Source organism: Panulirus ornatus, chromosome 12 (assembly GCF_036320965.1).
Source record: "Panulirus ornatus isolate Po-2019 chromosome 12, ASM3632096v1, whole genome shotgun sequence".
In the NCBI taxonomy this organism is placed as follows: Eukaryota; Metazoa; Arthropoda; class Malacostraca; order Decapoda; family Palinuridae; genus Panulirus; species Panulirus ornatus.
The window spans coordinates 45758359-45774824 of record NC_092235.1 but is presented as its reverse complement, the minus strand read 5'-3'; the positions used below and the strand labels follow the sequence as shown (position 1 = coordinate 45774824).

Here is a 16466-nt window from a genome sequence, read left to right as displayed (position 1 = left end):
AGTGAGAGGGTTAGGGAAAATGATTTGGTAAACAGAGAAGCGGTAGTAAAAACTTTGCAGAAGATGAAAGCCGGCAAGGCAGCAGGTTTGGATGGTATTGCAGTGGAATTTATTAAAAAAGGGGGTGACTGTATCGTTGACTGGTTGGTAAGGTTATTTAATGTATGTATGATTCATGGTGAGGTGCCTGAGGATTGGCGGAATGCTTGCATAGTGCCATTGTACAAAGGCAAAGGGGATAAGAGTGAGTGCTCAAATTACAGAGGTATAAGTTTGTTGAGTATACCTGGTAAATTATATGGGAGGGTATTGATTGAGAGGGTGAAGGCATGTACAGAGCATTAGATTGGGGAAGAGCAGTGTCGTTTCAGAAGAGGTAGAGGATGTGTGGATCAGGTGTTTGCTTTGAAGAATGTATGTGAGAAATACTTAGAAAAGCAAATGGATTAGTATGTAGCATTTATGGATCTGGAGAAGGCATATGATAGAGTTGATAGAGATGCTCTGTGGAAGGTATTAAGAATATATGGTGTGGGAGGCAAGTTGTTAGAAGCAGTGAAAAGTTTTTATCGAGGATGTAAGGCATGTGTACGTGTAGGAAGAGAGTAAAGTGATTGGATCTCAGTGAATGTAGGTTTGCGGCATGGGTGTGTGATGTCTCCATGGTTGTTTAATTTCTTTATGGATGGGGTTGTTAGGGAGGTGAATGCAAGAGTTTTGGAAAGAGGGGCAAGTATGCAGTCTGTTGTGGATGAGAGAGCTTGGGAAGTGAGTCAGTTCTTGTTTGCTGATGATATAGCACTGGTGGCTGATTCATGTGAGAAACTGCAGAAGCTGGTGAATGAGTTTGGTAAAGTGTGTGAAAGAAGAAAGTTAGGAGTAAATGTGAATAAGAGCAAGGTTATTAGGTACAGTAGGGTTAAGGGTCAAATCAATTGGGAGGTAAGTTTGAATGGAGAAAAACTGGAGGAAGTAAAGTGTTTTAGATATCTGGGAGTGGATCTGGCAGCGGATGGAACCATGGAAGCGGAAGTGAATCATAGGGTGGGGGAGGGGTCGAAAATTCTGGGAGCCTTGAAGAATGTTTGGAAGTCGAGAACATTATCTCGGAAAGCAAAGATGGGTATGTTTGAAGAAATAGTGGTTCCAACAATGTTGTATGGTTGCATGGCGTGGGCTATGGATAGAGTTGTGCGCAGGAAGGTGGATGTGCTGGAAATGAGATATTTGAGAACAATAAGTGGTGTGAGGTGGTTTAATATAGTAAGTAATGTAAGGGTAAGAGAGATGTGTGGAAATAAAAAAAGTGTGGTTGAGAGAGCAGAAGAGGGTGTTTTGAAATGGTTTGGTCACATGAGGAGAATGAGTGAGGAAAGATTGACCAAGAGGATATATGTGTCAGAGGTGGGGGGAACGAGGAGAAGTGGGAGACCAAACTGGAGGTGGAAAGATGGAGTGAAAAAGATTTTGAGTGATCGGGGCCTGAACATGTAGGAGGGTGAAAGGCGTGCAAGGAATAGAGTGAATTGGAACGATGTGGTATACCAGGGTCGACGTGCTGTCAATGGATTGAACCAGGGCATGTGAAGCGTCGGGTAAACCATGGAAAGTTCTGTGGAGCCTGGATGTGGAAAGGGAGCTGTGGTTTCGGTGCATTATTACATGACAGCTAGAGACTGAGTGTTAACGAATAAGGCCTTTGTTGTCTTTTCCTAGCGCTATCTCGCACACATGAGGGGGGAGGGGGTTGTTATTCTATGTGTGGCGAGGTGACGATGGGAATAAATAAAGGCAGACAGTATGAATTATGTACATGTGTATATATATATATATATATATATATATATATATATATATATATATATATATATATATATATATATATATATATGTTTGTGTGTGTATATATATGTGTACATTGAGATGTATAGGTATGTATATTTGCATGTGTGGACGTGGATGTATATACATGTGTATGTGGGTGGGTTGGGCCATTCTTTTGTTTGTTTCCTTTTTTTTTTATCCCAAAAGAAGGAACGGAGAAGAGGGCCAGGTGAGGATATTCCCTCAAAGGCCCAGTCCTCTGTTCTTAACACTACCTCGCTATCGCGGGAAATGGCCAATAGTATGAAAAAAAAAAAAAATAAATATGAAGGCATGTACAGAGCATCAGATTGGGGAAGAGCAGTGTGGTTTCAGAAGTGGTAGAGGATGTGTGGATCAGGTGTTTGCTTTGAAGAATGTATGTGAGAAATACTTAGAAAAGCAAATGGATTTGTATGTAGCATTTATGGATCTGGAGAAGGCATATGATAGAGTTGATAGAGATGCTCTGTGGAAGGTATTAAGAATATATGGTGTGGGAGGCAAGTTGTTAGAAGCAGTGAAAAGTTTTTATCGAGGATGTAAGGCATGTGTACGTGTAGGAAGAGAGGAAAGTGATTGGTTCTCAGTGAATGTAGGTTTGCGGCAGGGGTGTGTGATGTCTCCATGGTTGTTTAATTTGTTTATGGATGGGGTTGTTAGGGAGGTAAATGCAAGAGTTTTGGAAAGAGGGGCAAGTATGAAGTCTGGTGGGGATGAGAGAGCTTGGGAAGTGAGTCAGTTGTTGTTCGCTGATGATACAGCGCTGGTGGCTGATTCATGTGAGAAACTGCAGAAGCTGGTGACTGAGTTTGGAAAAGTGTGTGGAAGAAGAAAGTTAAGAGTAAATGTGAATAAGAGCAAGGTTATTAGGTACAGTAGGGTTGAGGGTCAAGTCAATTGGGAGGTGAGTTTGAATGGAGAAAAACTGGAGGAAGTGAAGTGTTTTAGATATCTGGGAGTGGATCTGGCAGCGGATGGAACCATGGAAGCGGAAGTGGATCATAGGGTGGGGGAGGGGGCGAAAATCCTGGGGGCCTTGAAGAATGTGTGGAAGTCGAGAACATTATCTCGGAAAGCAAAAATGGGTATGTTTGAAGGAATAGTGGTTCCAACAATGTTGTATGGTTGCGAGGCGTGGGCTATGGATAGAGTTGTGCGCAGGAGGATGGATGTGCTGGAAATGAGATGTTTGAGGACAATGTGTGGTGTGAGGTGGTTTGATCGAGTGAGTAACGTAAGGGTAAGAGAGATGTGTGGAAATAAAAAGAGCGTGGTTGAGAGAGCAGAAGAGGGTGTTTTGAAGTGGTTTGGGCACATGGAGAGGATGAGTGAGGAAAGATTGACCAAGAGGATATATGTGTCGGAGGTGGAGGGAACAAGGAGAAGAGGGAGACCAAATTGGAGGTGGAAAGATGGAGTGAAAAAGATTTTGTGTGATCGGGGCCTGAACATGCAGGAGGGTGAAAGGAGGGCAAGGAATAGAGTCAATTGGAGCGATGTGGTATACCGGGGTTGACGTGCTGTCAGTGGATTGAAGCAAGGCATGTGAAGCGTCTGGGGTAAACCATGGAAAGCTGTGTAGGTATGTATATTTGCGTGTGTGGACGTATGTATATACATGTGTATGGGGGGGGGTTAGGCCATTTCTTTCGTCTGTTTCCTTGCGCTACCTCGCAAACGCGGGAGACAGCGACAAAGTATAATAAAAATAAATAAATATATATATATATATATATATATATATATATATATATATATATGTTGAATGTGTCTGATGACAGAGTGGCAGATATAGGGTGTTTTGGTCGAGGTGGTGTGCAAAGTGAGAGGGTTAGGGAAAATGATTTGGTAAACAGAGAGGAGGTAGTAAAAGCTTTGCGGAAGATGAAAGCCGGCAAGGCAGCAGGTTTGGATGGTATTGCAGTGGAATTTATTAAGAAAGGGGGTGACTGTATTGTTGACTGGTTGGTAAGGTTATTTAATGTATGTATGACTCATGGTGAGGTGCCTGAGGATTGGCGGAATGCGTGCATAGTGCCATTGTACAAAGGCAAAGGGGATAAGAGTGAGTGCTCAAATTACAGAGGTATAAGTTTGTTGAGTATTCCTGGTAAATTATATGGGAGGGTATTGATTGAGAGGGTGAAGGCATGTACAGAGCATCAGATTGGGGAAGAGCAGTGCGGTTTCAGAAGTGGTAGAGGATGTGTGGATCAGGTGTTTGCTTTGAAGAATGTATGTGAGAAATACTTAGAAAAGCAAATGGATTTGTATGTAGCATTTATGGATCTGGAGAAGGCATATGATAGAGTTGATAGAGATGCTCTGTGGAAGGTATTAAGAATATATGGTGTGGGAGGCAAGTTGTTAGAAGCAGTGAAAAGTTTTTATCGAGGATGTAAGGCATGTGTACGTGTAGGAAGAGAGGAAAGTGATTGGTTCTCAGTGAATGTAGGTTTGCGGCAGGGGTGTGTGATGTCTCCATGGTTGTTTAATTTGTTTATGGATGGGGTTGTAAAGGAGGTAAATGCAAGAGTCCTGGAAAGAGGGGCAAGTATGAAGTCTGTTGGGGATGAGAGAGCTTGGGAAGTGAGTCAATTGTTGTTCGCTGATGATACAGCGCTGGTGGCTGATTCATGTGAGAAACTGCAGAAGCTGGTGACTGAGTTTGGTAAAGTGTGTGGAAGAAGAAAGTTGAGAGTAAATGTGAATAAGAGCAAGGTTATTAGGTACAGTAGGGGTGAGGGTCAAGTCAATTGGGAGGTGAGTTTGAATGGAGAAAAACTGGAGGAAGTGAAGTGTTTTAGATATCTGGGAGTGGATCTGTCAGCGGATGGAACCATGGAAGCGGAAGTGGATCATAGGGTGGGGGAGGGGGCGAAAATTTTGGGAGCCTTGAAAAATGTGTGGAAGTCGAGAACATTATCTCGGAAAGCAAAAATGGGTATGTTTGAGGGAATAGTGGTTCCAACAATGCTGTATGGTTGCGAGGCGTGGGCTATGGATAGAGATGTGCGCAGGAGGATGGATGTGCTGGAAATGAGATGTTTGAGGACAATGTGTGGTGTGAGGTGGTTTGATCGAGTAAGTAACGTAAGGGTAAGAGAGATGTGTGGAAATAAAAAGAGCGTGGTCGAGAGAGCAGAAGAGGGTGTTTTGAAATGGTTTGGGCACATGGAGAGAATGAGTGAGGAGAGATTGACCAAGAGGATATATGTGTCGGAGGTGGAGGGAACGAGGAGAAGAGGGAGACCAAATTGGAGGTGGAAAGATGGAGTGAAAAAGATTTTGTGTGATCGGGGCCTGAACATGCAGGAGGGTGAAAGGAGGGCAAGAAATAGAGTGAATTGGAGTCATGTGGTATACAGGGGTTGACGTGCTGTCAGTGGATTGAAGCAAGGCATGTGAAGCGTCTGGGGTAAACCATGGAAAGCTGTGTAGGTATGTATATTTGCGTGTCTGGACGTGTGTATGTACATGTGTATGGGGGGGGGGGTTGGGCCATTTCTTTCGTCTGTTTCCTTGCGCTACCTCGCAAACGCGGGAGACAGCGACAAAGTATAAAAAAAAAAAAAAAAAAAAAAAAAAATATATATATATATATATATATATATATAGCAAAAACGGGTATGTTTGAAGGAATAGTGGCTCCAACAATGTTGTATGGTTGCCAGGCGTGGGCTATGGATAGAGTTGTGCGCAGGAGGTTGGATGTGCTGGAAATGAGATGTTTGAGGACAATGTGTGGTGTGAGGTGGTTTGATCGAGTAAGTAACTCTAAGGGTAAGAGAGATGTGTGGAAATAAAAAGAGCGTGGTTGAGAGAGCAAAAGAGGGTGTTTTGAAATGGTTTGGGCACATGGGGAGAATGAGTGAGGAAAGATTGACCAAAAGGATATATGTGTCAGAGGTGGAGGGAACGAGGAGAAGTGGGAGACCAAATTGGAGGTGGAAAGATGGAGTGAAAAAGATTTTGAGTGATCGGGGCCTGAACATGCAGGAGGGTGAAAGGCGGGCAAGGAATAGAGTGCATTGGATCGATGTGGTATACCGGGGTTGACGTGCTGTCAGTGGATTGAATCAGGGCATGTGAAGCGACTGGGGTAAACCATGGAAAGCTGTGTAGGTATGTTTATTTGCGTGTGTGAACGTATGTATATACATGTGTATGGGGGTGGGTTGGGCCATTTCTTTCGTCTGTTTCTTTGCGCTACCTCGCAAACGCGGGAAACAGCGACAAAGCAAAAAAAAAAATATATATATATATATATATATATATATGGTGATGGGGAACAAAGAATACTTCCTATGCATTCCTCACGTGACGTAGAAGGCGACTAAAGGGGACGGGAGCGCGGGGCTAGAAACCCTCCCCTCCTTGTACTTCAACTTTCCAAAAAGGGGAAACAGAAGAAGGAGTCATGAGGGAAGTGCTCATCCTCCTCGAAGGATCAGAGTAGGGTGTCTAAATGTGTGTGGATGTAACCAAGATGAGAAAAAAGGAGAGATAGGTAGTATGTTTGAGGAAAGGAACCTGGATGTTTTGGCTCTCAGTGAAATGAAGCTCAAGGGTAAAGGGGAAGAGTGGTTTGGGAATGTCGTGGGAGTAAAGTCAGGGGTTAGTGAGAGGATGAGAGTAAGGGAAGGAGTAGCACTACTCCTGAAACAGGAGTGGTGGGAGTATGTGATAGAGTGTAAAAAGTAAACTCTAGATTGATATGGGTAAACCTGAAAGTGGATGGAGAGAGATGGGTGATTATTGGTGCATATACACCTGGGCATGAGAAGAAAGATAATGAGAGGTAAGTGTTTTGGTAGCAGCTGAGTGAGTGTGTTAGTAGCTTTGATGCATGAGACCAGGTTATAGTGATGGGTGATTTGAATGCAAAGGTGAGTAATGAGGCAGTTGAGGGAATAATTGGTGTACATGGGGTGTTCAGTGTTGTAAATGGAAATAGTGAAGAGCCTGTAGATTTATGTGTTGAAAAAGGACTGGTGATTGGGAATACCTGGTTTAAAAAGAGAGATATACATAAGTATACGTATGTAAGTAGGAGAGATGGCCATAGAGTGTTACTGAATTACGTGCTAATTGATAGGCACGTGAAAGAGAGACTTTTGGATGCAAATGTGCTGAGAGGTGCAACTGGAGGGATGTCTGATCATTATCTTGTGTAGGCGAAAGTGAAGATTTGTAGAGGTTTTCAGAAAAGAAGAGAGAATGTTGGCGTGAAGAGAGTGGTGAGAGTAAGTGAGCTTGGGAAGGAGACTTGTGTGAGGAAGAACCAGGAGAGACTGAATACAGAACGGAAAAAGGTGAGAACAAAAGGACGTAAGGGGAGTGGGGGAGGAATGGGATGTACTTGGGGGAGCAGTGATGGCTTGTGCAAAACATTCTTGTGGCATGAGAAGCATGGGAGGTGGGCAGATTAGTAACGGTAGTGAGTGGTGGGATGAAGAAGTACTTTACTGAAAGAGAAGAGAGAGGCATTTGAATGATATTTGCAGGGAAATAATGCAAATGACTGGGAAATGTATAAAAGAAAGAGGCAGGAGGTCAAGAGAAAGGTGCAAGAGGTGAAAAAGAAGGCAAATCAGAGTTGGGGTGAGAGAGTATCATTAAATTTTAGGAAGAATAAAAAGACGTTTTGGAAGGAGGTAAATAAAGTGCAAAGACAAGGGAACAAATGGGAACATCAGTGAAGGGGGCCAATGGGGAGGCGATAACAAGTAGTGGTGATGCGAGAAGGAGATGGAGTGAGTATTTTGAAGCTTTGTTGAATGTGTTTGAGGATAGAGTGGCAGATATAAGGTGTTTTGGTCGAGGTGGTGTGCAAAGTGAGAATGTTAGGGAAAATGATTTAGTAAACAGAGAAGAGGTAGTAAAAGTTTTGCGAAAGATGAAAGCTGGCAAGGCAGCAGGTTTGGATGGTATTGCAGTGGAATTTATTAAAAAAGGGGGTGACTGTATTGTTGACTGGTTGGTAAGGTTATTTAATGTATGTATGATTCATGGTGAGGTGCCTGGGGATTGGCGGAATGGCTGCATTGTGTCATTGTACAAAGGCAAAGGGGATAAGAGTGAGTGCTCAAATTACAAAGGTATAAGTCTGTTGACTATTCCTGGGAAATTGTATGGGAGAGTATTGATTGAGAGGGTGAAGGCATGTACAGAGCATCAGATTGGGGAAGATCAGTGTGGTTTCAGAAGTGGTAGAGGATATGTGGATCAGGTGTTTGCTTTGAAGAATGTATGTGAGAAATACTTAGAAAAACAAATGGATGTGTATGTAGCATTTATGGATCTGGAGAAGGCATATGATAGAGTTAATAGAGATGCTCTGTGGAAGGTATTAAGAAAATATGGTGTGGGAGGCAAGTTGTTAGAAGCAGTGAAAAGTTTTTATCGAGGATCTAAGGCATGTGTACGTGTAGGAAGAGAGGAAAGTGATTGGTTCTGAGTGAATGTAGGTTTGCAGCAGGAGTGTGTGATATCTCCATGGTTGTTTAATTTGTTTATGGATGGGGTTGTTAGGGAGGTGAATGCAAGAGTTTTGGAAAGAGGGGTAAGTATGCAGTCTGTTGTGGATGAGAGAGCTTGGGAAGAGTCAGTTGTTGTTCACTGATGATACAGCGCTGGTGGCTAATTTGTGTGAGAAACTGCAGAAGCTGGTGACTGAGTTTGGTAAAGTGTGTGAAAAAAGAAAGTTGAGAGTAAATATGAATAAGAGCAAGGTTATTACGTACAGTAGGGCTGAGACAAGTCAATTGGGAGGTAAGTTTGAATGGAGAAAAATTGGAGGAAGTGAAGTGTTTTAGATATCTGGAAGTGGATTTGGCAGTGGATGGAACCATGGAAGCAGAAGTGAATCATAGGATGGGGGAGGGCGTGAAAATTCTGGGAGCGTTGAATAATGTGTGGAAGTCAAGAACATTATCTTGGAAAGCAAAAATGGATATGTTTGAAGGAATAGTGGTTCCAACAATGTTATATGGTTGCGAGGCGTGGGCTATAGATAGAGTTGTGTGGAAGAGGGTGGATGTGCTGGAAATGAGATGTTTGAGGACAATATGTGGTGTGAGGTGGTTTGATCGAGTAAGTAATAATAGGGTACGAGAGATGTGTGGTAATAAAAGGAGTGTGGTTGAGAGAGCAGAAGAGGGTGTTTTGAAATGGTTTGGTCACATGGAGAGAATGTGTAGAAAGATTGACCAAGAGAATATATGTGTCAGAGGTGGAGGGAATGAGGAGAAGTGGGAGACCAAATTGGAGGTGGAAAGATGGAGTGAAAAAGATTTTGAATGATCAGGGACTGAGCATGCAGGAGGGTGAATGACGTGCAAGGAATAGAGTGAATTGGAACGATGTGGTATACCGGGGTCGATGTGCTATCAATGGATTGAACCAGGGCATGTGAAGCGTCTGGGGTAAACCATGGAAAGTTCTGTGGGGCCTGGATGTGGAAAGGGAGATGTGGTTTTGGTGCATTATTACATGACAGCTAGAGACTGAGTGTAAACGAATGTGGCCTTTGTTGTGTTTTCCTTGCGCTACCTCGCACACATGAAGGGGGAGGGGGTTTTTATTTCATGTGTGGCAGAGTGGCAATGTGAATGAATAAAGGTAGCCAGTATGAATTATGTACATATCTATATATGCATATGTCTGTGTGTGTATATATATATGTATATGTTCAGATGTGTAGGTACGTATAGTTGCGTGTGTGGACGCGTATGTATATATATGCGTATGTGGGTGGGTTGGGCCATTCTTTTGAGTGTCTCCTTGCGCTACCTTGCTAACGCAAGTGAGCTTGGGAAGGAGACTTGTGTGAGGAAGTACCAGGAGAGACTGAGTACAGAATGGAAAAAGGTGAGAACAATGGAAGTAAGGGGAGTGGGGGAGGAATGGGATGTATTTAGGGAATCAGAGATGGATTGCGCAAAAGATGCTTGTGGCATGAGAAGAGTGGGAGGTGGGTTGATTAGAAAGGGTAGTGAGTGGTGGGATGAAGAAGTAAGAGTATTAGTGAAAGAGAAGAGAGAGGCATTTGGACGATTTTTGCAGGGAAAAAATGAAATTGAGTGGGAGACGTATAAAAGAAAGAGACAGGAGGTCAAGAGAAAGGTGCAAGAGGTGAAAAAAAGGGCAAATGAGAGTTGGGGTGAGAGAGTATCATTAAATTTTAGGGAGAATAAAAAGATGTTCTGGAAGGAGGTAAATAAAGTGCATAAGACAAGGGAGCAAATGGGAACTTCAGTGAAGGGCGCAAATGGGGAGGTGATAACAAGTAGTGGTGATGTGAGAAGGAGATGGAGTGAGTATTTTGAAGGTTTGTTGAATGTGTTTGATGATAGAGTGGCAGATATAGGGTGTTTTGGTCGAGGTGGTGTGCAAAGTGCGAGGGTTAGGGAAAATGATTTGGTAAACAGAGAAGAGGTAGTAAAAGCTTTGCGGAAGATGAAAGCCGGCAAGGCAGCAGGTTTGGATGGTATTGCAGTGGAATTCATTAAATAAGGGGGTGACTGTATTGTTGACTGGTTGGTAAGGTTATTTAATGTATGTATGACTCATGGTGAGGTGCCTGAGGATTGGCGGAATGCGTGCATAGTGCCATTGTACAAAGGCAAAGGGGATAAGAGTGAGTGCTCAAATTACAGAGGTATAAGTTTGTTGAGTATTCCTGGCAAATTGTATGGGAGGGTATTGATTGAGAGGGTGAAGGCATGTACAGAGCATCAGATTGGGGAAGAGCAGTGTGGTTTCAGAAGTGGTAGAGGATGTGTGGATCAGGTGTTTGCTTTGAAGAATGTATGTGAGAAATACTTAGAAAAGCAAATGGATTTGTATGTAGCATTTATGGATCTGGAGAAGGCATATGATAGAGTTGATAGAGATGCTCTGTGGAAGGTATTAAGAATATATGGTGTGGGAGGCAAGTTGTTAGAAGCAGTGAAAAGTTTTTATCGAGGATGTACGGCATGTGTACGTGTAGGAAGAGAGGAAAGTGATTGGTTCTCAGTGAATGTAGGTTTGTGGCAGGGGTGTGTGATGTCTCCATGGTTGTTTAATTTGTTTATGGATGGGGTTGTTAGGGAGGTAAATGCAAGAGTTTTGGAAAGAGGGGCAAGGATGAAGTCTGTTGGGGATGAGAGAGCTTGGGAAGTGAGTCAGTTGTTGTTCGCTGATGATACAGCGCTGGTGGCTGATTCATGTTAGAAACTGCAGAAGCTGGTGACTGAGTTTGGTAAAGTGTGTGAAAGAAGAAAGTTAAGACTAAATGTGAATAAGAGCAAGGTTATTAGGTACAGTAGGGTTGAGGGTCAAGTCAACTGGGAGGTGAGTTTGAATGGAGAAAAACTGGAGGAAGTGAAGTGTTTTAGATATCTGGGAGTGGATCTGGCAGCGGATGGAAACATGGAAGCGGAAGTGGATCATAGGGTGGGGGAGGGGGCAAAAATTCTGGGAGCCTTGAAGAATGTGTGGAAGTCGAGAACATTATCTCGGAAAGCAAAAATGGGTATGTTTGAAGGAATAGTGGTTCCAACAATGTTGTATGGTTGCGAGGCGTGGACTATGGATAGAGTTGTGCGCAGGAGGATGGATGTGCTGGAAATGAGATGTTTGAGGACAATGTGTGGTGTGAGGTGGTTTGATCGAGTAAGTAACGTAAGGGTAAGAGAGATGTGTGGAAATAAAAAGAGCGTGGTTGAGAGAGCAGAAGAGGGTGTTTTGAAATGGTTTGGTCACATGGAGAGAATGAGTGAGGAAAGATTGACCAAGAGGATATATGTGTCGGAGGTGGAGGGAACGAGGAGAAGAGGGAGACCAAATTGGAGGTGGAAAGATGGAGTGAAAAAGATTTTGTGTGATCGGGGCCTGAACATGCAGGAGGGTGAAAGGAGGGCAAGGAACAGAGTGAATTGGAGCGATGTGGTATACCGGGGTTGACGTGCTGTCAGTGGATTGAATCAAGGCATGTGAAGCGTCTGGGGTAAACCATGGAAAGCTGTATAGGTATGTATGTTTGCGTGTGTGGACATATGTATATACATGTGTATGGGGGTGGGTTGGGCCATTTCTTTCGTCTGTTTCCTTGCGCTACCTCGCAAACGCGGGAGACAGCGACAAAGCAAAAAAAAAAAAAAAAAAAAAAATATATATGTGTGTGTGTGTGTGTGTGTGTGTGTGTGTGTGTGTGTGTGTGTGTGTGTGTATCTATTTACTTATCTATTTAATTTCCTTTGTCGCTGTCTCCCACGTTAGCGAGGTAGCGTAAGGAAACAGACACAATATTGGCCCAACCCACCCATGTACACATGTATATACATACACATCCACACACGCAAATATACATACCTATACATCTCAATGTATACATATATATATACACACACAGACACATACATATATACACATGTACATAAATCATACTGTCTGCCTTTATTTATTCCCATCGCCACCTCGCCATACATGAAATAACAACCCCCTTCCCCCTCATGTGCGCGAGGTAGCACTAGGAAGACAACAAAGGCCCCATTCATTCACACTCAGTCTCTAGCTGTCATGTAATAATGCACTGAAACCACAGCTCCCTTTCCACATCCAGGCCCCACAGAACTTTCCATGGTTTGCCCCAGACGCTTCACATGCCCTGCATTCCATTGACAGAACGTCAACCCCAGTATACCACATCGCTCCAATTCACTCTATTCCATGCACGCCTTTCACCATCCTGCATGTTCAGGCCCCGATCACTCAAAATCTTTTTCACTCCGTCTTTCCACCTCCAATTTGATCTCCCACTTCTCCTCGTTCCCTCCAACTCTGACACATATATCCTCTTGGTCAATCTTTCCTCACTCATTCTCTCCATGTGACCAAACCATTTCAAAACACCCTCTTCTGCTCTCTCAACCAACCTCTTTTTATTACCACACATCTCTCTTACCCTATTATTACTTACTCGATCAAACCACCTCACACCACATATTGTCCTCAAACATCTCATTTCGAGCACATCCACCCTCCTCCGCCCAACTCTATCCATAACCCATGCCTCACAAACATATAACATTGTTGGAACCATGCACAGGAGCATGCACAGGATAGAGTGAACTAGAGTGATGCAGTATACAAGGGACAACATGCTCTCAATGGACCAAAAGCAAGATATATGAAGCAAATGGGGAAAACCAAGGAAAGACCTGTGGGGCCTGGTTGTGGATATGGGGATGGGGTTTCAATGTATTTCAAATGACAACTAGAGAATGGATGTAAGTGAATGAGGCCTTTCTTTGTCAGTTCCTAGTACTGCCTTACTAGCATGGGAAATGGAAAACAAGGGTAGCAGATGTAGGTTTAGTTTGAAGAAGAAGGTAAAGTGATAGAGTCAGGGAAAGTGGTTTTGTGAGGAGAGAAGGGGAGGTGGAAGCTTTGCATAAAATGAAATATGGTAAGACAGCTGGAGTGAAAGGTATTGCAGTTGAATTTCTTAAAGAAAGCAGGTGATTTGTGTAGTTGACTCATTAGTAGGATTCTAAATGCATGTATGGATCATGGTGAAGCTTGGGAAAATACATGTATAGTGCCAATGTATAAGGGCAATGGGGACAAAGGTGAGTGTTCAAACAACAATTGTATTTCTGATGAGTGTATGTGATAAACTGTATGGGAAGGTGATGATTAAGAAGGTGAAAGCATGTACAGTGCATAAAATTAGGAGTGGTAGGGGATGTGTGGATCAGGTATTCAATTTCAAGAATGTGTGTGTGAAATACTTACAAGAAACAGAAGGTATGTATGTGGTCTTTAAGAATCTAGAGAAAGCAAATAACACAGTCGACAGAGATGCCTTGTGGAAGGTCAAATCAATATATGGTGTTGGAAGGGAGCTACCAGAATCAGTTTTTATCAAGAGCATCAAGCATGTGTGCAAGTAAGTAGAAAGGACAGAGAGTGGTTCCAAGTGAAGATTGGTCTGTAGCAGGGGTGCATGATGTTACCATGGTTCTTTAATTTGTTAATGGACGTGGTAGTGAGGGAGATAAAAAGCAAGGGCCTTTGAAAGAGAGGCAAGCATGCAGTCTGGGTTAAGGGATGAGGGGGTCCTAGGAAGAAAGTCAGTTGTTGTTTGCTGATAATGCAATAAGGATGGCAGATTTAGGTGAAAACTACAGAAGTTGATGCCTGAATTTGGGAGTGTGAGTCAAGAGAGTAAGTTAACAAATGTGAATATAAGCAAGATTATTAGTTTTAGCATGGCAGAGGGACAGGTTAGCTGTGATGCGAGTCTGATTGGAGAAAATTTGGAGGACAAGAAGTGCTTTAAATACCTGAGAGTGGACACTGCAGCAAATGGAATTGCAGAACCAGCCAGGATGCTTTCCATCAACTCAGTACCCTCACACCAATACAGAGGAAAGTATACTAATTTTTTTTGAGTATTTTCTTTCATAAATTTTTCTCCATAAATATTCACCATTTCCCTCATAAACTAGGTAGCATGAAGAAAAGATGTCTGAGCATTCCTATGTCCCTCCTTATGGAAAGCAATACAGGAGGGGAGGATTTCCAACCACTCGCTCTTGCCCCTTTCAGTTGCCTTCTACGACAAGCAAGGGAAACATTAGCAGCATTCTTTCTCCCTTAAGCCATGGAGTAAATCAATTCAACACATTCCAAACCAATAAGGATGAAACTATACTATATTTTTTTTGGTACATTCTTCAAAAACAAGATACAGAAATACTGTATGAGGAAAAAAAAATTTTAATCCCTTCATTCTGCATATAATGAACATCACTTTATTCCATAACACAGGTCAAGGGTTAAGGATCCAGAAGTCTGGAGAAGTTTTTCCTGAGGCATTTTAGATACAATACAAAGAGATCACTTTTCCTAGTACTTAGGCCATGGTTATCATGACTCCCTAAGGTTCTGAAACATGGGTTTCTGAACAAGGAACACTCTATACTTCCATACTCACTATATAGTTCAAAACAAGGAAGAATCACATAAAAAGACATGAACAACACAGATAGCCCTTTAGTTTCACACGTTATCATAAACATGTGGCACAAAAAGTTTATAATTATGCAACCCTTCACCACAGATGAAGACAGTACACATTACAACAGATGTTTAAAACAGCTAGCATTACAAATGAAAACTACACAATAAAATATTGATATAACTACATACTTACAATGTTTCTGTTTTGGTACCATCACCAACAGGAGTACTATGCTTCACACGCATATGATGTATCTGATCTGTTGGCCATGAATAAATGAACATCATAAATATATGTGCAATAACTAACATATGAAATTTTAGTTTAATTGTATGATCACTACACTCACTTGAATAAGGATGGGAAAAGCTTGTATTTAGGCTCCTGGAAAAAAAATGAATGTTTAAACTTTATAAGAATAAAATGTACGTTCTTAAGGCTGAAAAACCTTTTGTCTCCAAAGCAGTGTCCCAAAAACATTGAGAGAACATCTCTAGTTAATGCACTGGCTAAGGCTTGTTCAGCATTATATCCAGTTTGGAGGTAGCAGCCTAACTCACATTTGTGAATGACTCAATGGTGTCTCAAGCAAAATGTATATGAGAGAGAGTCCACTCTCAGTGAAGCAGCTGCTGCTACAGGTAGACCACCGCTTTCCCGGCAATCCTGGTTCCAAAGCCTTGTTGGATTAACCATTTTGCCTGACCAACCGTGGTCTCGTAATAATAATTAATCAACACACCTCTAACCCACTAATCTCCCACGTGTCTAAAGTATACCATGGACTCCTAGAAATTTAGATCAAACAAATATTAAGCGTTTAAGCACCTTAAGATGGTAAGTCTGTCCTTAGATTGTTTCAATCCAGTGGTGTACCTAAGGTATGGCAGGTAGGGCAGGTGCGCTTGGCGCCACCTGAAGTGGAGCGCCACTGGTGTAATGGCGTCCTGGATCCAGACAATTATTCGGATCTTAAAGATTTAGATTTCTTGACCATGGAAACATATCTTTGGCATTTGGAATCACATTGCTATCATCATTAGTTCAATAGTTATTCACAAAAATTGATATTTCCATAATAGGGTCCTGGATCCAGACGATGATTCGGATCACTCCCAAAATCTAATCAATTGATCCTTGTGTCATTTCTGACTTTCCCTGAAAATTTCATCAAAATTTGTTCATAACTTTTGTTGAAAGTTGCTCACAGACAAACAAATGCTGGTAAAAACATAATCTCCTTGGCAGAGGTAATAGAAATAAAAAACATTGGTGTCTTATGTTTGGACAAGGGTGCAACTTCAGTGCTTGCCATAGGCACTATTTCCTCAAGATATGCCCTTGTTTGAATCCTGTGGGGTCTTCTTCGTCTTCTGTGGCTAGTGTTTTTTTAGGCATGCACTGCCAGAATAATGCAGTTTTGTATACTCTGTACACCTTCTCAGGATGGAGGTGCTCATCAACTACGAGTTTCGCAAATTTGTCCACATACTTGGCAGCTCCTTCGTGATGTGCAGAATGCTTTTCTCTGCACGCTTCGTCCATGGAAATTCCATAATGCTTCTTGAATCTTTGAAGCCATCCT

At 42.4% G+C, this 16466-nt stretch overlaps 1 protein-coding gene across 1 annotated transcript in view; it reads right to left on the bottom strand.

Moving 5' to 3' along the window:
• Positions 1-15136, bottom strand: part of LOC139752032 (uncharacterized) — a 64985-nt gene extending 49849 nt beyond the window's left edge. Inside the window, exon 1 of the mRNA XM_071667823.1 lies at positions 15074-15136. Within this exon, the coding sequence (XP_071523924.1) occupies positions 15074-15126 (53 nt within the window). The 5' untranslated portion in view covers positions 15127-15136. The remainder of the gene's footprint in view (positions 1-15073) is intronic.
• Positions 15137-16466: the final 1330 nt, after the last annotated feature.